General features: G+C 41.6%; 1 protein-coding gene across 1 annotated transcript; it reads right to left on the reverse strand.

Annotated features, from left to right (window-relative positions):
• Positions 1 to 468: 468 nt before the first annotated feature.
• kpna6 (karyopherin alpha 6 (importin alpha 7)) lies at positions 469 to 23187 on the reverse strand. Its single transcript, XM_037692948.1, has 14 exons — positions 23068 to 23187; positions 20124 to 20257; positions 16618 to 16710; positions 16361 to 16460; positions 13524 to 13618; positions 13243 to 13374; positions 12246 to 12334; positions 12039 to 12138; positions 9497 to 9660; positions 9332 to 9410; positions 7697 to 7822; positions 5948 to 6075; positions 3622 to 3803; positions 469 to 3309 (listed from the first exon to the last, which is right to left on the reverse strand). Exons 1-14 carry the CDS (start codon positions 23069 to 23071, stop codon positions 3122 to 3124), a joined length of 1614 nt encoding a protein of 537 aa, XP_037548876.1. The 5' UTR covers positions 23072 to 23187; the 3' UTR covers positions 469 to 3121.
• Positions 23188 to 23985: the final 798 nt, after the last annotated feature.

Below are 23985 nucleotides of genomic sequence, written 5' to 3' on the forward strand. Positions count from 1 at the left end.
TTCGCACAAAACGTGTGCACATTCAAGTAAATAAAGATATAAAGAGATATTCTATAGGTCAAAGACAGAAACGTAAGATCTTCGTCTTTGTTGGTCGGATTGGCACTTTAGTGAGCAGGAGTGCATTTTCACTCAACAAATATTTTCCCTTGTTGACGAAATGCGGTTACCGTCTTTATTTCTGGCATTATTTGAAGGCCGAGCACAGAACTGGCCGAGAAATCCAAGACTTCAGTTCTAAATGCTGCTCTTTGTTAGGTAGAGGTAAAGTGTTGTTAACTTTATATTTCATGGTTTGACCCGTCACGTCAGCTGGGAGCACACGTGTTCTGTGGATAACATGAGACCCGGGATGCAAAGAGACATTTTTCATCAGATAATGCCTTGAATTACAACCAGCAACACTTTAAAAAACATTTACCGTATTTTTTGGACTATAAGGCGCACTTAAAATCCTTTAATGTTCTTAAAAATCGACAGTGAGCCTTATGAATTAAGCTGTGCTTACTGACCTCGAACTGATTTTATGTGTTACTATGCTGAGAGTTATCGTGAACGAGTTGAATAAAGTTTGACTTGTCTGATTGTTTTGTCTCACTTGATGCACCTTATGGTCTGAAAATTACGGTATTCACTTAAAGGAATGGTTCGGCCTGGTTGAATGGGTTTCTGTGTCAGAAAGTTGATTACAAGCGCCAGTTTAAAGACACACAGTTTACAGGACTGACGAGCTCATCGCTGATCTAAACGCACACCAGCGTAGCTCGCCTCCAAACAAAAATGAATCCAATGACAAAAACGCTTCGGATGTTCATGAAACGCTTCTCGTAAACCTTCATGCTGCCATCACTTCCTCAAAACACGAGTCATTCTGTATTTGCAACAGTAAAGATCAACAGCAGCAGCTAGCTGTAGCACTCGCCAGGCATCCAGGGGTCAGGACTGGTAGGACTTTACCTGCTATAATAAGTGTGTAATGTGAAAGTAACAGCAATGGTTGAACTGGTGTCCGCTGCCTTCACACTGGTCCGTTTCTCCTAAAACATTTATCTCCGAACTTTAGTCGTTTTAGAAACTTTCTACACGGAAGATCTTAGCGTTTACACAGAAACCCACCTTTTCCTTTAACGAGTTAGTCTTCTGTAAGTCAAGAACAACTAGTACAACCTGTAGACTCGATAGTTTTTCATTTGTTTCTGCTTCAAAAAAGAATATTCAGCCGGTTGTTGCATTTAGTTTTGAGAACACCCTCCATTTAGTGTTTTCAAAGTGATCCACAGAACAGGGTCTCAGCAGAGTCAGTGGACCTCTTCCTCACATAGCGCCCGTCAGTCAATCACAAACCAGAGCTCTACTTCACCCACCGACCCACGACGGGCCTCGCTCCGAGGCAAAGCCGAGCCCTGGTCAGAGTTCAACCATCTAAAGTCCTGAGGCTGAAACAAATACAAGTTTCCACAATTTGCTTTAAAGTTCAAACAACTTCATGTCAATAAAAAAAACTAAACAAGAGCAACATTTTAAGAAAACATACTTGAGAATTGAAACTAAGAATTTTTGCTCGATAATGAAAACTAAACGGTCACGATCTTTCTGGAAACTAATATTTGCTTCAGGCCACTTGTCTGTGGGAGGTGTGTGCACAGTGTCTGCTGGTGGTGTATGCAAGTGTGCGTAAAGAAACAAGATTCATATTTTAATGCAAATACATCATAATTCAAATATCCTCTGTTGATGTCTGCGTCGTTGCAGCTCCCCCAGCCTCTTTCACATCGGATGGTTTATAAACCCACGAGGAAACACTGAAGCAGATTTCCCATAAAAGGACAGAGAAAAGGCTATTTACACAAACCCCGACCGCTCGCAACCGTCCCACGCCAAACCTTTAGCCGTTGTCATTTCCGTTCCTCACAGACATCGTGATATTTAACTCTACCTCTAAAGAAAACACCAGAACTATTCACATCACCAAAAGTCACTGCATCGATGGGCCGTCGGCCATTTTGAACTCCAAACACCGTTTACAAGAAGCGTTTGCGTTTCGTTTGCCTCTTGCTGCCAGCTGCTGTGATTGTTCAGCGATTCTAGGACGAGCAGAATGCAAAACCACCTTCTAGACCCAACTGGGGGACCTAGCTGCCCAGCAGAACCTAACTGGGGTTCCAAAGAAATCCAAACGTTAGAAATGTTGCTTATGAACCTTTACTTCACAAGACACTCCACCTTACTCTAAAAGTGATCTAATAAATGCAGGTAAATATAAGAGATGTTTGGTTTGCTCCTGCAGCTGGCCCCGCTCCCCCAACAAATGTCCCAAAATGCCTTGCTCAAGAGATCCCTCCACAAATCAAACGCATTAATTTATACCACAGCAAAATACGACTGTTGGACGTCGAAAACTTTCCCACAATCAAAGTTTCTTTTAAGTTACTCAAAAAAAAAAAAAAAACCCGATGTCATAGTTAGGACACCTCATGTAGAGTCCTTGAGATTAGCTTCACCCCCCTGCCCCCCCACTGAAACACCTTCAGACGAGAGGAGCAGCTCTGAACTCGCCATCAGCTCTTAGCAGAAAACCAAACACTTTTTAATCACAGGAAAAGAAAAAGAACTGGAACAGGAGCAGATAAATAAGGAAATAATGAAATCAAACTATGTTGGATTGCACAAAAACCTGACCGACAAGAAGAACGGGTTTCACCACACGCAGCCCTGTTTATGGACTCTGCAACGGGATTCAAAAGGAATCCAGAAAACAGGAACGTCCCGTCGGAAAAGACGTGTAGTTTAAATTATCGACCAATAAATGGCAGCTACTGCCAGAGACGGGATGTGAGAGCGATCAGCGTTTGTGAGCGTGAACTTGGGGCAGGGCAGACTCACTTTAAGTTGCATGATGATCACTTCCTCTGCTAGGCGTGGTAGAGTCAGTGAGAAGTTAGTCCATTGGTTGAAATCGTGACAAATGGAGTTTTTAGGCTTAAGAGGGCAAAAGTTTTCCTCCACAGGGCAGGGGTGTGCAGTGATTGGGTAAGAGGACACAGTGGCATGATTCAGACCTTCCACAGAATAGGGGAGTATAAAGGGTGGGGGGCAGGGTATGTGGTGAACTTTACAAGATTTATAGCTGGAAGCCCTCCATGGGAGCCTCCTGCTGAGGAAAGAGGAACTGCTGGTTGGCCTGGTCCACCTGAGGAGCGAGGCTGCTGTCTTCATCCTCCACCCCAAAGTAGCGCTCAATGAGGTCGAAGGCCTTCTGGTAGATCTCCTGGTTGTCGTGGCTCTGGAGGAACTCGATCTTGTCCAGACCTAAAGGGACAAACATTTTGTCTTTACCCTGATCACAGTCGGACATTAAGAAATACATGCAGCCCAGACACCGCTGTAATATCACTTCCAACTGAAATACGAGTAGAATTTAAAAATCGTGAAGGAATCAATGACGTGAGGCTTCTTCAGCAACATCCATGGGCAGATGTTTGTTAAAGAAGATGAAACTGAGTTGGTTAAAAATAAAGCATATGAATGAAGCATAAATTAATATTGTAGCTTGACAAGTCAGAGTTGTATAAAAAGCAATAAATCAGATGGACTTGTTGAACACGCGTGTGTGAAAGGTACCGTATGCTTCTTCGATGAGGCTGCAGTAAGGATTCACGCCCGAGCCGTTCTCCTGCTTGGCCTCCTGCTCGCCCAGCCGAAGGATGTTTTCTAGTCCATTCAGAGCGACCTGAACAATCTTCGAGTCCATTACCGTCAACAGGTCACACAGGGGCTTTATGCAGCCCAGATTCACCAGATACCTGAACACAAACACACACAGGTCCAGCATCTGTCACAGCAACACGTCTATATCTAACACAACATCTATCACCAACACTAAACCGGTTCTCTGCTCTTTATCTCGTCCTTTGTTCTCTTTTCTGTTGAAGTGTGATGAACTTGTATTTTAAGAGTTACGTTATACAGTAGTTCATCGGTACTTTGTGGGTCAACTTTCATGGACTCACTCTTTTGCGGGTTTTCAACGTAAGATTGTGCACGACACACAACTGTCAACTTTAACATTACTTACGTGATTGGGACGGTACAGGACAAAAAGTTAACGGGAGCGGGAACCAATTAATAGGACAAAAAACAAACAAAACAAAAAAAAAAGACTTCGGACATGTGCCGCCATTTTGTAGTTTTCTTTCAATATAACGCAAGTCAAAAGAACTACACGGCCAAGAAACCAACAGTGCTTCCGGCTGCTGTTTTCTGCTGAAATTCAAGGAACAGCAATGGAGGGAGCAACAACTAGAGAAACGGAGGTGCTAAAAATAGTTTTGCAACACAAAGTCAGAAGTAACGATGCATCTATGACGTTCACAGAACTGACAGGAAAGTCACAAATATTCCTGAAGCTGAACTCATCCTTCAAGTAGTGTCTTCACCCATATAACATTTTGCAGTACTGTACTGAACATAAACGTATGTTGTTAAAATTTTGTAGGTTTAAGAGTTTAGAACATTGAAAGAGTGTGGGAAGGGTTTATAAAGACTTTATATATATAATTACTAAAATGTATCTGGGTCATGGGGTTCACTGGTGCGCTTGTCCAGCCATCATTGTGCGAGAGGCGGGGGACACCCTGGACAGGCTGCAAGTCCATCACAGGGATATAAATATGCATTAGGGGTTGAATGGACGAGTTGATTCTAGGACATGTCGGGAGTTTTTTTAATTTTACGTCGACTAGTCCCAGTCACGCGATTGTGTCGCTGGGCGCTGACTAAAGCTGTCATTTCTAACCCGGGCCTGGACCGACCCGAATGCCAAAATAATGTGCTGGATGGGCGGGCCGGGTCGGGCTTTTGATTGCGTCAGTGTGCGGCTGACGATCCAATTTGGATCATCAGCCACAGGCGGTCGTTTGACCACACGCTGACCGGCCGGTTGAAATAAAAAAAAGTCCAGATGGATCAGTGCCAGCGACCCACCTGAAACTTAACTGGACTCAGCCGCTGCGTTTAGTTTTTAGTTTTATTTTATTTAATCCACCACCGCCCGCCTCTCGTTTTTAGTTTTGTTCTTTACGTGCCGCACGTTTCTTTCACTTTTGCAGCTTAATAATCGTTTTGGTTTTCTTGTGACTTATTTGCAGTTTGATAAATGGTAGGAGCATAAACATACGCTCCCGATGTTTTGTTGTTCCTTTTTTGGGGGGTAAATAATAAATGACTTTTTTTGTGAATATAGCATCTCGAGTTCCTATGACGTCACATCGACTAGTCGACATCAACTTGACTTTTATCATGTTAAAAAAGTCAACTTTTAAAAATATGAAGTCGTGCAACCCCTATATTTAGCGTTCCTACTTCAGTTTTTCACCTACTGTGGGGGTGTCTGGAACGTAGCCCCCGCGATAATCGAGGGCCTACTGTATATGCACTATAATAATTGGCAACGATTTAAGCAGTTTCCTCATGAACGCACTGCTCAGATACTCTGAGCGTCTGTGTTGATCATCGTTAACCTTTGAAGCCACTAAAAGGGAAAAGGATTTAGCTTCACAAATATTAAACAACTAAGTACAAAACAAATATTTCTTCATAACAAATTAAACCATAATCAGCTTCTATTCCTGTAAGATCTGCTGCTTGCCTGTTCACCTAAACAGTTTACTGTCTGGTGTCCAGGTTTGTTGTGGTTTCACTACAATCAAGCACACCAAGGCAGCGTCTACAGCAAACACACACAAACCTGAAACTTAATCCTAAAGTTAAAGTTTAATCAGTGAAGAAATAGTCAGAAGGTTATTAGCTAATAAACAAGTCTGCTTGTGTTTTGGTGCTCGCTGCCTGTGAAAACAGGAACTGTGTGTGTGTGTGTGTGTGTGTGGGGGGGGTGTCTTTAGTCTTGAAAAGATCGTGGATGCTGCAGCTCATGTGCTTTCAGCCTAACCTGATCTGCTCTGGCGTTCCTCCAGATGTGGCGTTGGTTATGGCCCAGGCTGCTTCTTTTCTAGTTCGGAATTCAGCTTTCTGCAGAATTTCTATCAGTACTGGGAAGATGTTGGCATCAATCACGGTCTGTGGAGAGGAATAACAAAAAACAGGGCTCAATTTCACAAAGCAGCTTGAATAGAAATACAGGAATTCTAACCAGGTCAACTTCCCGGCCAGATGTGCTTTCAAAAACTCACTGCTGGATAAAAATGCCTCGCCTTTACAAATCACACCAGCAACAACAATTACAGGCAGCACCAATTGGAACAACACTAATGCAAGAAAAACAGATTAAAAACTTGAGACTAAAGCAACAGCTGAGTCAAAAAGAATCGGTAAGCTCTAATGAGCAAAATGAAAAACGGTTCTTCTGCTCATGATTTACATCTTCAACCTGCAGGGAACGACACGTCGCAGCAGCAGAGCGAACGTTTATGAAGCATTCACTCTGCCGTCATCCAGCCAGTTTTCTTCCGTACGTTTTTCAGTGTGATTCTCGTCCCGCAGTTTTCAAGCTATTTCAACAAATCAAATCAAAATGTTCAGCTCATTCGGGACAATCCTGCTACGACTTTTGGTATCGGTGCAACTTTAGCTTTTTGAAACATTTAGCCTTTTCTGCCATTTTTTTGTTCTCATAAAAAAAATGAATTGAGCTCATTTTCCATCCTTCAAATGTTTAGACCTGTTTACAACCTTTTACTGCTCCTTTCACGTTTTGTTCTGCTTCAACTTTTTTCAGCTTCCTTCTGCAAATTTAAACTTTATCAGCTACTTTCAGCTGTTTTGTGATCGTTTCAGATTCTTTCTGCTAACTACAACATTGTTGTGCTTCTTCTGACTTATTTTTGCCAATTTCAGCTTGCTACGCTCCTTTCATCTTTTTTCTGCAAGTTTCATCCTTTTCTACCATTTCAGCTACTACTCAGTTGTTTTAATGCTAATTTAAGCTTTTTCAGCTAATTCCACATGGTTTGCATTCACTTAAACTTGTTTCAGTCTAATTAAGCAAAAAGGTGCTCTCTCTCCACTTCCTTCTGGTAATTTAAGCTTCTTTCTGCCTTTTTAGCTTCTTTTCAGCTGTATTTTAATTTCCACTTTTTGTGTTGATTTCGGCTTCTTTCAGCAAACATGTTCTTTCGACTTTCTTCTGCTAATTTAAGCTTGTTCTACCTGTTCAGCTACATTTTTAGCTAATTTTAGCCTTTTTCAGATAAATTCAAGTTTTCATGGTAATTTCTGCCACTTTCAGCCTAATTAACTTATTTCTGCTAGTTTCAGCTTTTTCTGCTACTATTTAGCTGCTTTCTTGCTAAATTGAGCTTTTTCAGCCAATTCCACATTTTTGGAGCTCTCTTCAGCTCCTTCCGCTGCCTTCTTGTAGTTTAAGCTTTTTCTGCCCTTTCAGCTATTTTTGCTAATTTCAGCTTTTCTAAGCTAGTTTACTAATTTTTGTGCTAATTTCTGCTTAATTCAACAAATATGTGTTCTTTCTTTTGCTTAGGCTTGTCATCCATTTCAGCTATTTTTCAGCATGTTTTAGCTAATTTCAGCAAGTTATTCTGCAACAAGCATTTACATTGCATTTTTGCATGAAATGCAATTTCTCTAGTTATAAGTTGTTGTATGAACCCTCTCAAACATGAAAACCGTCAGCGGGACTGTCCCCAGGCTGCCCCCACATCAGTAACGTGCCATGTCCGACCTGTATTTGTGCTCGGTTCCCTGCGGTGATGTTGGAGATGGTCCAGCAGGCTTCTTTGCGAATGGATTCTTTAGCGCTGCTGAGAAGGTGCAGCAGGCAGGGGAGAGCTGAGCAGTTCAACACCACCTAGAGTGAAGGCGCAGTTCAATGAAAACAGTCTCTCCAGGAACGTTGGTAGAGCTGAAACAAGTCCTTCAGGTAAAACTCTTTGAACAGAGACTTGGACTAAACCACTTGTCTGGTGTTTGTGTTTTCTCACCAACAGTTATTACTGTTCAACGTTTTCGCTGCCTCTGGTCATTAAATCACCAACTGTGCCGATCACATCCTGTGATGACGTGAGCTTCAGTAAATTAAGCTAGCCCCACAGAATCATAAGAGCTGTTTACATGTACAGTTGTCCCGCGCTACTTCGCGGTTCGACTTTTACGGACTCACTCTTTTGCGGTTTTTCAAAGTAAGACTGTAAACGAGACAAAAAAAAATGTACACGACACGATTGTTAACTTTAATATTACGTGATTGGGACAGTACGGAATACTGTAAAATGTTAACGAAAAAATACTTTGAACAGGCGCTGCCATTTTGTAGTTTTCTCTCGATAAGCCTACACTATCGCCAATCAAAAGGACTACATTTCCCAGAAGTCAACAGTGCTTCCAGCCATTGCCTTTTGCTGAAATGGAGGGAAAGTTTTCATCCGTTCCAAAAAAGTTCTGTCTTTATTCATAGTTACTTCGGCGCCCAGCGGATGCAGAGAGCCGCATGGAACCAGACCAGAACTGGACCTCCAGACTTATCTGTGAATCTGAGTGCCACCCAGAGAACCAGCGTCATCTCCAGAGCCCACCAGGACTTCTTTCATCTAGATTTGGACTCAATCGGACCACCGTGTGGTCTCGTGCCGGCCATCTAAAAGTCCGGCTCCCTACAAAAGCGTTTTGTTGATCAAGGGCTGAGGAGAGCCGACCAGAACCGGCATGGTAGGTCAGCCAAGCCGGACCGGAACTGAGTCGGTCTTCTGCAGAGCTGGTGAGTCAAATTTAGCAGTACTGTGCAGTACATATACATATGTTGTTAAAACGATGTAGGTTTAAGAGTTTAGAACATTGCAAGAGTGTGGGAAGGATTAATAATGCCTTAATATATATATATATATATATATATATATATATATTTTTTTTTTTAATTATATTAAAAATATGTTTAGCAGATTTTCACTGATTGGGGTGTGTGTGTCTGGAACGTAACCTCTGCAATAAATGAGGGACTACTGTAGTGCTATGCATAAAATATCCATTTTAAAATCCACTGCTATCTGATAACAGCCCGTCTGCCATCACCTTCAAGTTGCAATGCCAACTGATTCTTTCCTGCATCTTCAACTGGCAGCTCAGAACCATGAGAGCAGCGGGTTTACTTAGACCCATCGTGTCACCGTGACGTCATCATAAAGCAGACAAAGACAACCCAAAGGCAGCTCAGGCTTCTTCAACATAAATCTTATAAATCACCTGTGAAAGTCAGAAGTTTCTTCACAACTCAAACTTTTGTGTCAGAGTTTCCACACCTTCTCTTCTCTCAAAGTTTGGAGCGTGTTCAGCTGGCAAAAGGAGAAGTAGAAGACATGCTCACCTGTGTTTGGATGTCATCTCCGGTGACGATGTTTCCCACAGCTCTCAGGGCAGGAGAGGCCACCTTATAGTCGGAGTGCCTGCAGAGTTGTAGAAAAGTGAGACTTTGTTTTGTTTTTGTGCACGTCAAACTTCATGTGGCTGAAAACAACTAGCTCAAACCTACATGAGGAGCTCCACAAGCCGCCTGCAGACACCAGAGTCAATCACAGCCTGGATCTTGTCATTGGGGCCATCTGAAAGGTAGGAAAGAGCCCAGCAGGCGTCTGCCAACAAGTCTGGGTCACTGCTAAATAAGAGCCTGGACAGCACCGGCAGACAAGGTGACACCTGGACAGAACCAACACAACACATCATTCATCATCTCAGACAACGAGAACCCAGAAGGACAAAGATGTTCAGGCAAACAGCAGCTGACAGGAGGAGAGACTGGCAGCATTAAAGTTCTGTACAGTCACCGACACCAGCAACAAACTTTGGGTCGTTATAGTGAATGTTTATGAGGCATTCGCTCTGTTGTGATCCATTTTTCTTCCATACGCTTTTCAGCATCTTTCTCGTTCCACAATTTGTGCTACTTCAACAAATGAATCAAAACGTTCAGCTCTTTCAGGACAATCCTGCTATGACTTTTGGGATTAGTGCAACTTTAGCTTTTTGTAAATATTTTAGCCGTTTCTGCCATTTTTTCCTCATATAAAATGAATTGAGCTCATTTTACATCCTTCAAATCTTTAGATGTGTTCACAACCTTTTACTGCTCTTTTCATTTTGTTCTGCTTCAGCTTCTTTCAGCTTTCTTCCGTAAATTTAAACTCTCTTTTTTCAGCTGTTTTCAGCCGTTTCATGCTCCTTTTAGATTCTTAATGCCAACTAGATTTTTGTGCTTCTTCTAATTTCAGCTTGTTATGCTCCTTTCATCTAGTTTAAGCTTTTTCTGCCATTTCGGATACTATTTAGCTGTTTTATGCTAATTTGAGCATTTTCAGCTAATTCCACACATCTAAAAAAGTTAAGTCTGGTCCTCTGGATGGGATTAAAAAATTTTTTTATTTTTATTTTTAGAAACTTAACATTTCTACAATTTTTTGTTTTTTGAACCTGCCCAGAGGACCAGACTTGATTTTTTTTTAGACTTTTCTACCTGGATTATTGAGCATGCATCAGGATACTAATTCCACATATTTTGCACTCATTTCAGCTTTTTTCAGCCTAATTCATCAAAAATGTGCTCTCTCCGCTTCCTTCTGGTAATCTCAGCTTCTTTCTGCCCTCTTAGCTACTTTTCAGCTTTTTTTTTTGTGCATGCAAATTTCTGCTTTTTTCAGATCATTTCACTTTTTGTGCTCATTTCAGCTTCTTTCAGCATAACTGGACAAACGTGTTTTTTCTGCTTGCTTCCGCTAATTTAAGCTAGTTGTACTTTTTCAGCTACCTTTTTTGTAGTAACGGTAATTTTAGCTGTTTTCAGATAAATTCAAGTTTTCATGTTAATTGTTGCTACTGTCAGCCTAATTAACATTTTTTTCTGCTATTTTCAGCTTGTTATGCTCCTTTCAGCTTTTTCTGATGGTTTCAGATTTTTCTGCTCTTTCCGCTACCATTTAGCTCCTTGGATGCTAATTTGAGCTTTTTCCAGCTAATTCCACATTGTTTGAGCTCTTCTCAGTTCTTTCCGCTTCCTTCTGGTAGGTTCAGCTTATTTTTTTCTTTTTTCAGCTACTTTTTAGCAATTTCTTTTGCAAATTTCAGCTGATTTTTTTTTTTTTTTAGCTAATTTCCTAATTTTTGTGCTAATTTCTGTTTATTTATACCTAATTCAGCAAATGTGTTCTTGCTGCTTTCTTCTGGTAACTTAGGCTTGCTCTTCCATTTCAGCTACATTTCAGCATGGTTTTAGCTAATTTCAGCTGTTTTTCAGCAAGTTCTTCTGCAACAAGCATTCACTGCATTTTTGCATTAAATGCAATTTCTCCAGTTATTATTTTAACAACTTTTTATAATAGCAATTGGCAAATTTGCTCCCACTGAACCTTTGCTGAAATTATGACATTTAGTTTTCTCTTTACATACCAAGCTTTTCCATTTTTGCTTTATTTCACGTTCGATTTGAATAATTTCAAAACCAGGTACAGATCAGATCATTTTTATTATGTTGTGATGTGGAAAAGCCTGCAAGTCAAAAAAGTTACTGCGTGTAGAAGGAAAAAATACTGTTTGACTCTATTGGTCTTAAGGGATGGCCAGTCATTTTTAAATATTCAATCTAATTTAAATGGTCTATTTGAAGAAGAAATGCAATATTAACAACTAATTTGTTATTTTTTATTAGGACTTTAGAGCGACATACCAAGTTTTTTTTAACAAAACTTTTCCAGTTAGTTTTGCTTTTTTCCAACACATCTAACCTAAATCACTCCAAGAACTTAAAATTAAGGACAAACAACTGAGTGTCCTATTGTTTCTGTCAACGTAGTTGATTTTGAAAAGAGTATAAAGTGGAAACTACGATCACTGGTGAGCTCAGCACCACTGTCCACATTGATCTGTTTAACTAGTGAAAACGAAGGAATACTGTAGGTCTAATAATTTTTAAATACTTACAATTAATTTGAGCAAAGTTTCTGTTTAAAATGCCATGCCATTATTAATTTATTTTTCAACCCTTCAAATATTTAAAAGTCACTGCCCATCAGTGTAAATATTACCTTTTCAAAAGCTGGAGGAGGATTTTTTCCTCTACAGAGATTAGACAGAGCCCACACTGCATTTCTAGTCATGGTCAATCTGGTGGATTTAGTCAAAAGCCTGAAACAGAAAGAGCACGCAGCAGTAAGATCATAGCAAGAGCACGTGCTCACACTAGCTTTGGGTCATTAAAGCCATCAAAAACAATAAAAACTAGATTAACGTACATTAACAGTGGTGGAAGGATGTCACAGTTTAGGACGTAATCCCTGCAGACTGCACTGTCCCCTGCAATATTCCCCAACGCCCACACAGCCTGCAAGACATGTCACAATACGTTAAAGAACCTGAGATAAGCATATACAGGACAGCAGTCCCTCGCTGCTTCGTGGTTCGGATTTGCTAGATCAAAGTAAGATTGGACATGACACAATGGGCTGATAGATGGATGAGCCCCGGGCTGTTTATTTAAAATAAATTATTTTAAAAGACTTTGCACCATGTGTGAAGCCCACTAGTGCAGGGGAAGCTCCCTCCTGCAGCTGATCAGCTGATCTTCTCCGCCACGCACACACCGTCTACATAATCTCGTTCCACCACATGTACCATGAGATGTGAATGACAAATAAATCTCTCTGACTCTGACACACATTTCTCCTGCTGCAGTTTTGTGAAAGGTTAACCCTTTGTTGTCCAGATACAACGATCGACTTTTGTCTTCCAACTTACAATTCAAAGCATGTCACATCGTAAAATCGTCATAATCACAAAATATAAAAGTGTTAAGTTATTTTTAATTATTTTAGAACTTCTATGTTCAGTTGTTTCAGTGTAATTGATCAAGAAGTACATTACTGCTCCGTGCTGCAGAGCTGGGTGAAGAGTTTGATGTCCTGCTGCTCTTCTCTTCCCTACGATTTAAATTTAAATACTGCAACATTTTAAATAAACAATTCATGCTGCATGGATTGTTTATTTAAAATGTTACAGTATTTAAATTTAAATTGTTTATTTACGGAGGGAGATTGGGAGTAACAGGAGATGAGTGTGATTACAGCCTGGCACATGTCATGACAAAGTTTACTGAACTTGGACTACTGTATCTTTACTTCGTTGTTTTTCACTTATCGCGGTGGGCGTGGCCCCAAACAACAGTGATAAACGAGGGACTACTGTATAATAAAAACAAACTTGTTACAACAATTGCAGTAGAAAATGTGCTACTTGTTCTTGAACGTCCTCAAAGTCTGAGTTGAGTAATTCGATGAAGATGGGTACAGCTCCAGCTTCTATAACAATCTTTGTCTGCGAGGACGTTCCTGATGCGATGTTGGTCAGAGCCCACGCAGCTTCAAACTGCAGAGGGAAAAAAATACAAACAAACAAACAAGAAAGATTTTAGGATTAGATACATCATGCAACGTCTAACTCGTATATCGTAAACAAGCAGAAGCATTAAAATGCCAAATGTGATTATTATTGAAACAAACTTTTTATTTACGGACCTGAAGTGTGCAGTTGATGCTCTTCTTTAGAAACTCAACAAACCTCTCGACCACTCCAGGTGTATTTATAACCTCATCAATTGGAGGGTTGGGCTCTGCAAAAAACAAAAAGTTCAAACTACATGCAGCCATTTTCATTTGGTCTCTGAAAACACAACGGTTGTTGTGCTTTTTATCGGGGCGACCATTCTGCTGCTATTTGCTCCTACGTTTTAGGACATCAAAGAAACTTTAAAATATACACCATATAAAGACAACATGTATTTTAGAAAACAATCCGTCTAGTACTGGTGAGAAAAACTAGACAGGGCTAACATGAGACCATTTTATTAGAACAGGTTTGTGTATAACGGTTCAGTTTTCAAAACAAAAAAAGACAATATTTTTCATTTTAAATAACTTTAAGGTTATAAACCTTGTTCTGAAGTTGGGTCTCAGGGCAGCAGCTTGAGCAGGGAGGACCACACATCTCTTTTCACAGCCACCTCTTCCAGCTCCTTCTGGGAGGACTACTCCAAGGCGTTCCCATGTACTGGGTCTTCCTAATGGTCTCCTCCCAGTCTGACATGCCCCAAGTACCTCCATAGGGAGGCGCCAAAGGGGCATCCTTCCCAGATGCCCAAACCACCTCAACTTGCTCCTCTCGATGTGGAGGAGCAGCGGTTCTACTTTGAGTCTCTCCCAGATAACTGAACTTCTCACCCTGTCTCTAAGGGACAGTCAAGCTACTCTGCACAGGAAACTCATGTCAACCTCCAGTATCCATGATCTCATTCTTTAAGTTTCTACCTAAAGTTTGTGACCATAGGTGAGAGTAGGAACACAGACTGACATGTAAACAGAGAGTTTTGCCTTACAGCTCAGCTCCCTCTTCACCACAACGGACCGGCACAGAGTCCTCAATACTGCAGACGCTGCACCAATCAGTCTGTCAATCTCACGCTCCATTCTTCCCTCACTCATGAGCAAAACCCTGAGATACTTGAACTCCTCCACTTGAGGCAGAACCTCACCCTCGACATGAAGAAAGCAGTCCACACTTTTCTGGTTGAGGACCATGTCCTCAGATTTGGAGGTGCTGATTCTCATCCCAGCCGCTCCAGTGAGAGCTGGAGATCACGGCATGATGACGCCAACAGGACCACATCATCTGCAAAGAGCAGAGATGGAATCCTGAGGCCACTGAACCGGACTCCCTCCGCCCATCAGCTGCACCAAGAAATTCTGTCCATGAAAGTTATGAACAGAATCTGTGACAACGGGCAGCTCTGGAGGAGACCAACTCCCACCTTGAAGGGGTCCAACTTACTGCCAGCAATGTGAACCAAACTCTCACACTGCTTGTATAGGGACCAAACAGCCTGAAGCAACGGGCTCCCAATCCCATACTCGCAAAGCGCTGCCCCCCCACCCCATGAATCTCATCCACCCCCAGAGCCCTGCCACCACAAAGCTTTTTAACTACCTCGGTGACCTCAGCCACGATTATGGACAGACCAACCCCGAAGTCACTGAGCACAGTGTTAGTAAAGTGCTGCTTTCCCCTCCTCAACCGCCTGATGGTTTGCCAGAATCTCCTCAGAGCCGACCGAAAGTCTCTATCCAAGGTCTCACCAAACTCTTCTCACATCTGAGCTTTGCCTCAGAAACAACCAAGGCTGCAGACCGCTTGGCCCTCTGGTACTCCTCAGCTGCCTCCGGAGTCCCACCAGCCAAGAAGGACAGATAAGACTCCTTCAGCTTGACAACCTCCCTAACCCGGGGTGTCCATCACAGAGTTTGTGGATGGCCACCGCGAGAAGCACTGACAATCTTGCAGCCACAGCTCAAGGCAGCCACTTCAACAACTGAGTTGTGGAACATGACCCACTCTGACTCAATGTCCCCACCTCAGCTGGGATGTGGTTAAAGCTCTCCCAGAGGTGTGAGTTGAAGATCTTTCTGATGGGTGCTTCTGCCAGGCATTCCCAGAAAACCCTCATTACACGTTTGGGTCTACCAGGTCTGTCCGGCATCTTCCCCCACCATCTGATCCAACTCACTACCAGGTGGTGAACAGTTCATAGCTCAGCTCCTCTCTTCACTTGAGTGTCCAAAACAAACGACCGCCAATCAGATGACACGACTACAAAGTCGATCATCGAGCTACGACCTAGGGCGTCCTGGTGCCAAGTGCACTTATGGACACCCTTATGTTCGACAAACTGTGACTAGCACAAATGTCCAACAACAGCGCACCGCTTGAGTTCAGCTCAGAGAGGCTGTTCCCCACATTCACGTCCCTCCAGGTCACACTGTCATTACACACGTGGGCACTGAAGTCCCCCAGCAGAATAAAGGAGTCCCCAGCTGGTGCACCTTCCAGAACCCGCACCAAGGACTCCAAGAAGGCCGGATACTCTGAACTGCCGTTTGGCACGTAGGCCCAAACAACAATCAGAGCTCGTCTCCCTCACCCGAAGGTGCAGCACCCTCTCATCTACCGGGGAAAACAACACAGGCATTTTTTTCATGTTACATTCTGGAAACTACTTTCGAGGGGTTAAGAGTAGAACCACACCAGCTCGGCGCCTCTCACCATGGGATACTTCAGAGTGGATTAATAGGAGCAACGCAATGAAGAACATCACAATGTGGTATTTTCATTTCAAAATGTCAGGTTTGAGGAGTTCTGTTTTTTTAACAAAATTATTTATATATTATTAAAGCAGTGACTTTTGTTTAATCGGCACTGCTGGGTTTTAAGTTACTAAAGCAGAAGGTTTCTTTTAAGAGCACCAGCACTACAATCGTTAAAGTCGATCTTTGTCTTGTTGTAGAATCACTCTGGTGTTTACCTTTGGAAAGTAGTTTCCTGAACTTCTGTGTTGTTGCAAGCTGAAGCTCTGGGTCTTCTGCAAAAAGCATCTCAACCATGTCTCTGGTAATAACTCCTTCCTGCAAGAGAAACCATACAAGTTTTAATCACTGATACACTCGAACACTTATTTTTATTTCATAATCAAAGCATAGAAAAATGAACACACACACACACAAACTTGAAAAACGCACCCCCCTACCCTTCTGATAATTCAATATGAAGCCAGACACTCACCGTTGCTGGAGAACTTAGGTATGAGTCCGCCAGTGGACTTTCAAGCATGACTTCCTCTTCATTCAGAACATCCACATTTCTCCTCTTGAAGAGCTGTGGGAGAACACACAGTGGGATGCAACATAAAATATTTCCATTGCACATAAACTATCCTTATCCACCATCTTCAGTTTGTTCTGAAGTCAGGTCTCAGGGGCAGCAGCTTGAGCAGGGAGGTCTGGACATCTCTTTCCATAGCCACCTCTTCTGGGAGGACTCCAAGGTGTTCCCAGGCCAACAGAGAGACACAGTCTCTCCAGCATGTCCCAGGTTCTCCTCCCAGTTGGACATGCCAATTAAACCTCCTTAGGGAGGGGGGGGGGGGGGCATTCTTACTAGATGCCTGAAGCACTTCAATTGGCTCCTCAGCAGCTCTGCTCAGAGTCTCTCCCAGCATGTCCTGTCTTCCCCAGGGTCTCCTCTGAGTCAGACATGCCCAAAGCACCTCCCTAGGGAGGCGCGCAGGAGGCATCCTTACTAGATGCTGAACCACCTCAACCGCCTTCTTACAATGTGGAGGAGCAGCGATTCTAGTCCCGAGTCTCTCCCGGATAGCTGAACTTCTCACCCCATCTCAAGGGAGAGTCCAGCTACCCTGCAGAGGAAACTCAACATAAACTACAAAGATTTAATATCCTGATGCATGCTCAACAATCCAGGTAGAAATATCTAAAAAAGTTCATTTGAAACGTCCTGATTCTTAAAATGTGTCTCATTATAGACATGAAGGGCAGTCATTGATGCAGGAGCGGAACATAAACAAAAGCTTTCAGTCAACATAAAATTATAGTAAACTCTCCTCAGAATAGAAAGCGACTGCACGTCTGAACACACTTATGATTTTGTAACTGTACCCAGGGAATGAAATAAGTAACATGTAAGCAGTTTGTAAATTCCCCCTCACTGCTAACATTAGGACACATGTTGGATGTTTCCAACCTGTTCTAACATTTGATAGCTCAAGGAATGAATTTGTTCAACTAAAGATTTAAAAATTACCAAGATGCTGCCAACACTGTCCTATAAGTCTGAGAGGAGATTCAACTAAACACTGGAGTCTTTAAAGGTCAAGATGATGATTTTTTTTTCTGATTTGGTAAAACAGCTGAACCACACAGCCGTGATGGAAGCTCTCACCGGAAACTTCAACAACTTTTCTGCTGACTGAAGCAGAACTGAACATAAAAAGGACTGTGGGATTAAAGGACATAAAACTTTGATGCAGTAAATGGAAAAAGTGAGTTTAGTTCTCAGCTTTATTCTGGTATTTTCAACTGTCTGTCCCACAAATGGAGACATGCACAGTAGGCGTATTGGTCATATTTGTTCTACTTAAATTGTATCAGTGTTAAGTCAAATACATCCCACGGATTTAAAAAGAAGTTCCTGGTCACCTGGAATGAGCTGGAACTCATTACAGTACAGGTCCTTCTCAAAAAATTAGCATATTGTGATAAAGGTCATTATTTTCCATAATGTAATGATAAAAATGAAACTTTCATATATTTCAGATTCATTGCACACCAACTGAAATATTTCAGGTCTTTAATTGTTTTAATACTGATGATTATGGCATACATCTCATGAAAACCCAAAATGCCTGTCCCAAAAAATTAGCATATTTCATCCCACCAATGAAAGACAAGTGTTTTTAATACAAAAAACACCAACCTTCAAATAATCATGTTCAGTTATGCACTCAATACTTGGTCGGGAATCCTTTTGCATGAATGACTGCTTCAATGCTGCGTGGCATGGAGGCAATCAGCCTGTGGCACTGCTGAGGTGTTATGGAGGCCCAGGATGCTTCGATAGCGGCCTTAAGCTCATCCAGAGTGTTGGGTCTTGCGTCTCTCAACTTTCTCTTCACAATATCCCACAGGTTCTCTATGGGGTTCAGGTCAGGAGAGTGGGCAGGCCAATTGAGCACAGTAATACCATGGTCAGTAAACCATTTACCAGTGGTTTTGGCACTGTGAGCAGGTGCCAGGTCGTGCTGAAAAATAAAATCTTCATCTCCATAAAGCTTTTCAGCAGATGGAAGCATGAAGAGCTCCAAAATCTCCTGATAGCTAGCTGCATTGACCCTGCCCTTGATAAAACACAGTGGACCAACTCCAGCAGATGACATGACACCCCAGTGACTGTGGAAACTTGACACTGGACCTCAAGCAATGTGAATTCTGTATCTCCTCTCTTCCTCCAGACTCTGGGACCTTGATTTCCAAAGGAAATGCAAAATTTACTGTAATCAGAGAACATAACTTTGGACCACTCAGCAGCAGTCCCAGGCGAGATGCTTCTGACGCAGTCTCTTGTTCAAGAGTGGCTTGACCTGGGGAATTTATTACAAACCTGGCAAAAATTGCTTTCATCCAAAAAAAGTACTTTGGACCACTGAGCAACAGTCCAGTGCTGCTTCTCTGTAGCCCAGGTCAGGCGCTTCTGCCTCTGTTTCTGGTTCAAAAGTGGCTTGACCTGGGGAATGCGGCACCTGTAGCCCATTTCCTGCACACGCCTGTGCACGGTGGCTCTGGATGTTTCTACTCCAGACTCAGTCCACTGCTTCCGCAGGTCCCCCAAGGTCTGGAATCGGCCCTTCTTCACAATCCTCCTCAGGGTCCGGTCACCTCTTCTCGTTGTGCAGCGTTTTCTGCCACACTTTTCCCTTCCCACAGACTTCCCACTGAGGTGCCTTGATACAGCACTCTGGGAACAGCCTATTCGTTCAGCAATTTCTTTCTGTGTCTTACCCTCTTGCTTGAGGGTGTCAATGATGGCCTTCTGGACAGCAGTCAGGTCGGCAGTCTTACCCATGATTGTGGTTTTGAGTAATGAACAAGGCTGGGAGTTTTTAAAAGCCTCAGGAATCTTTTGCAGGTGTTTAGAGTTACGTCGTTGATTCAGATGGTTAGGTTAATAGCTTGTTTAGAGAACCTTTTCATAATATGCTAATTTTTTGGGACAGGCATTTGGGTTTTCATGAGCTGTATGCCATAATCATCAGTATTAAAACAATTAAAGACCTGAAATATTTCAGTTGGTGTGCAATGAATCTGAAATAAATGAAAGTTTCATTTTTATCATTACATTATGGAAAATAATGACCTTTATCACAATATGCTAATTTTTTGAGAAGGACCTGTGGGTGCTGCACATCAGAAATGGACCTACAAGTATTTCTACTAAATATTGTCTGAAAAAAAAAAATAGATGCATTGTTTTACTGAGTATATGCTACTTGACGTTTCCTTATTATTCCCCCGTTTAACGTGTGCTACTTGGACACTAGGAGAAATCATATTTGAAGTGAAATGAGAGATTACCACATATTCACAACTCTTAAAGGACAGCCAGGTGTGTAGCTGCCCACTGCACAGTATCTCAGGCGTGATGAGCTAAATGCAGAGAACTAACTTCATCATTGTATGGAAACATACATCACATAGCTCTTATACTTGTAATACCTGCTGTTCTCGCTTCTGTTTCCTGAGTTGGATCCCCTCCTCTTCTCTCCTGCGTCTCATCTCCTCTGGATTCAGTGCTTTGTTCTTGTAGCGGTTCATCCTGTAGTTGTCCTTGGCCGGACTGGTTGACGGCTCTGACAGGACAAAACAAACACGCATATATTTTTAACTAAAGACACAAGAGGAAAACAAGCTGCCTCATTTTAGGTAAGCTTCACGCAGACTCTCTCACTGGTACATTTTCATCTTTAAATCACTTCTTGGTCTGCTGCCTTCATACATCTCCTCCTACATGTCTCTGCGTGAGTGCAGCTACAGCGTGCGCTCTCCGGACATTATTACATGCAGTGTTCCTTCAGTGAGGACTAAACTAGGCAAAAGGGCCTTCTCCTACTCCGCTCCTGTTTCCTGGAATATCTTACAAAAAGATCTGAAGCTCTCGACCTTGACCACTCTAAGTGGCTTTAAGAATCTGTTCAGTTCCTGGTAAAATCCCACGCAGACACGTTCCTGTGTTTAGTTTTCTACATCGCCTTACAACCTAGCCGTTTTGTTGTTATTTTTTTTTAATACCATTTTATTTTCACTTGTTATTCTCAGTTCGTATGCACGTATCCTTTTGACTGTCCATTGTTGTCATCACTCTTTGTTAAAATCAGGTCTCTGTAAATGAGTCCCCGAGGCTCAGTGCGATTAACCTGTATGAATAAAGGTTGAATGGAAAAAAAAAACTGATTAGGGACACTATGTGTATGAGAAAGCATGTGATGGATTAAGTTTGCATTCATTTCTTCTCGCCTTTCTAATATTAGGTTGTGACGAAGAAACTAAATTCCTGTGACTATTTATAAAGAAGCTCACAAAAACTAGACAACACTGGCTAAATATAACATAGCTAAGCTGGTCTGCCAGTCATCGGGCAGACAGAACAAATTTATTTCATCAATAGACTCAAACTGCAGTGCTCGTATAAACTGGTGCCCAAAACATGCTGGCCATTCTTGGGTTCTGTGCAGTCATCCACCTGCACGAGGCACCAGGAATGTCTCTGAATCACCCAGGGGAGCAAAAGAATGATGAGGGATAACAGGAAAATCTGCCACCAACACAGAATGGTGCCAAAAGCGTTTCTGTTATCAGTAGGGGGGGTTCTTAGGTTAAATATGAGAACAAACATTAGAAAATGAGGTCGTGTTTAGCACACCCATCTTTGTAAAAGGTGTGTAACAGATGGTGGAGCTGTGGGGATGAACAAACACTGGTGGTAGCTGGCTGCTCTCGTTTCTCTGCGATGATAGTAAGATTATATACAGCGTTTCAGCTGCACTGCATGTTGGGAGTTTGGTCGAATAAAAATAGCATGGTTAGGAGTACATGTCACACTGGCATTTCAGAGAAGACCCCTCTGACAGAAAGTACTTTTACCAGGGCATGCAATACAGAAAAATCAGCGCTGTTAGGAAGTTTGTCATCGCAAGTCGCCAAGAGGCAAAGGTGGACATTAATGTTTTGTCTTTCTTTTACTAAAATACTTAATAACCCACTGGTCAGATTGTAATAAAATTTGCAGGAGATAATCATTGGATATTCCTCTACAATACGTGCACTTTGGAGCTAACTCAATTCAAGATGGTCACCACTGCAAACAGACCTTACAAAACACAAACATGGCTATAACTCAATCAGCTGTATAGATATGGAGGCCAAATTTGACGTGGATGTAGCTAAAAGCCGTTCACAACACGCGCTCTGAGCGGGACACTTCACATGTCACATGAGACTGCAATTAACATTTGACCAAAACAGCTTCATTTCTCATGCGCTTGATAAATGACCATTATCTGAACGGCAGACGACACAAAAACACCTAACCTCATAAAACTATTTAAAACTAATTAAATCTAAATGTGGAAGAAACATGCATTCTGTAGCAAAACTAACGACTAAAAGGTCATGTTTGCAAATAAGGACTGGTTGTGAAACATTTCACCTGGAAAACATAAAGATCAAATAAAACAAATAAATAAAAGTTTGAACCTGAGACTTTTAAGTTCCTGAATAAATTAAGAGGAACTGTGTAACACGTTGATCACTGAGTTGTTATAATATCCGGCCGGCTATAAGACTAGTCTTGACCAGTTAACCAGTAAAGCTGGAATAAAAAACAATATGCACAATAAAGTGTGGGAATGGTCTAGAAAGTACAGGAAGCCTTTGCAACCCCTGCATGAATCTTAAGTTGTTGGGTGGTGCCAGCTAAGTTAACGTGGTCAAACAGCTAGCAGTACCTGGAAGCAACATGAAAGATAAATATTAAATAAATAAATAATGTTAACTTTATATACATATGAATGTTTCTGTTCAGAGCCCTGAGATGACTTGTGTTGTGACTTGGCGCTATATATAAACTGAACTGAACATGGACCTGGTTAAACACAGGCAGCAGCTTCACAGCGCTGTCACTTCTTAAACTTTCATAAATACAAGGCCAGACAGACAAATTACATCAGGAAGTCACGACAGGACGCATCTATATTGTCAAGACTAATGAAAAGGTTGGGCTACAACTGCACGTGAGGCAAAAGAAATGGCAAAGCTCGATGCTAACGCAGTTAGCGGTTAGCCAAGTTGTTTTTCAAGTTAGCTTACAAAAAACATCAGTTGCTTTTTTTGTGGTTGAAAACACATGTTTGCGCCTCGACTCATTTCTCATAACGAAAGAGAAATGTCCCAGGACGAGAAAACAAAGTGACAGTTTAATAAGAAGTGAAGAAGCGAGCTTGCCGAACTGCGTACTGACGAAACATTAACTAGCTCTCCAGCTGACGAGTTAGCCGAGTAGCTAAACAAAAGTCACGGAATTACTGCATACTCGTTATTGTAGTCGAAAAATATTAACCTTTAACCAGATGAACACCCTAAAGTGATCCACCAAACAACTTACCCATTCTGTTTTTTTTTAGTTTTTCGGGTATGTCAAGTTGTAAAGACGTTTGTCAATTTCAACTCCTTTCCCCACTGATAGCTTTCTAGAAATTGCTCCAGTAAGCAATATGTCTACCGGAAGTGTGAAAATAAAAGACCCACTTCCGACCAGCAGAGGGCGCTGCAGCCCCACAAACACCAACCCTGTCAGAAAAAGACGTGCCAACATGGCACATGATTAAAACTGCAATAAATAAACTAAACACTTAAATAGACCATGTGTCTTAAATGAACTGCAAGTTGCAAAACAACTACAGTAATTTAATTTTTTTCCCTGACTGTTTAATTCATGAGACTCACAATCTGATTAAATTATTTTATTGCCTTGGATGGAAATTCACTTTTTATTATTAATCCTCTGTTTGAATACTGACTCTTGCTTTCTCTCCCTATATGAATAAAAAAAATAAAAAAATATGGTTCGTACTCTAAAAACAAATTTAAAAAAGATTATTTGAAAGCAGTTCTGTTAACGAGCAACTGGACTTCCTGATAAGCAAAAACATATGTGGACTATACCTAGTTAAAAGAGATAAAACTATGAATATTTTTTAAAAATACAGAAACCCTTAAGTTCTTTGGGGTCCCTTGTACTACTACTCCATGTAGTACAAGTACAACAAAAAACTACCTTTTAACTTTTCTGACTACATCTATTTCTATGCACATATCTCTACTCTTTATGTGCTGAGTTAAAGTAAGTTGTAGAAGTTAAAGAATCTCGTGATACTTGTTGACACCAGTGGCAAGATGTAAAAAAATTAAACTCCACCTATTTGAGAATATTTTCTACACATGTTCACTGTCTTTTTGCACCAAGTATGTCACGTTTTGTTTTTCACACAGTTTATCTGTGAGGGTTTAAAAAAAAAAAAAA

The sequence above is a fragment of the Nematolebias whitei genome, chromosome 19, assembly GCF_014905685.2.
Source record: "Nematolebias whitei isolate Nwh7 chromosome 19, NemWhi1, whole genome shotgun sequence".
Lineage (NCBI taxonomy): Eukaryota > Metazoa > Chordata > Actinopteri > Cyprinodontiformes > Rivulidae > Nematolebias > Nematolebias whitei.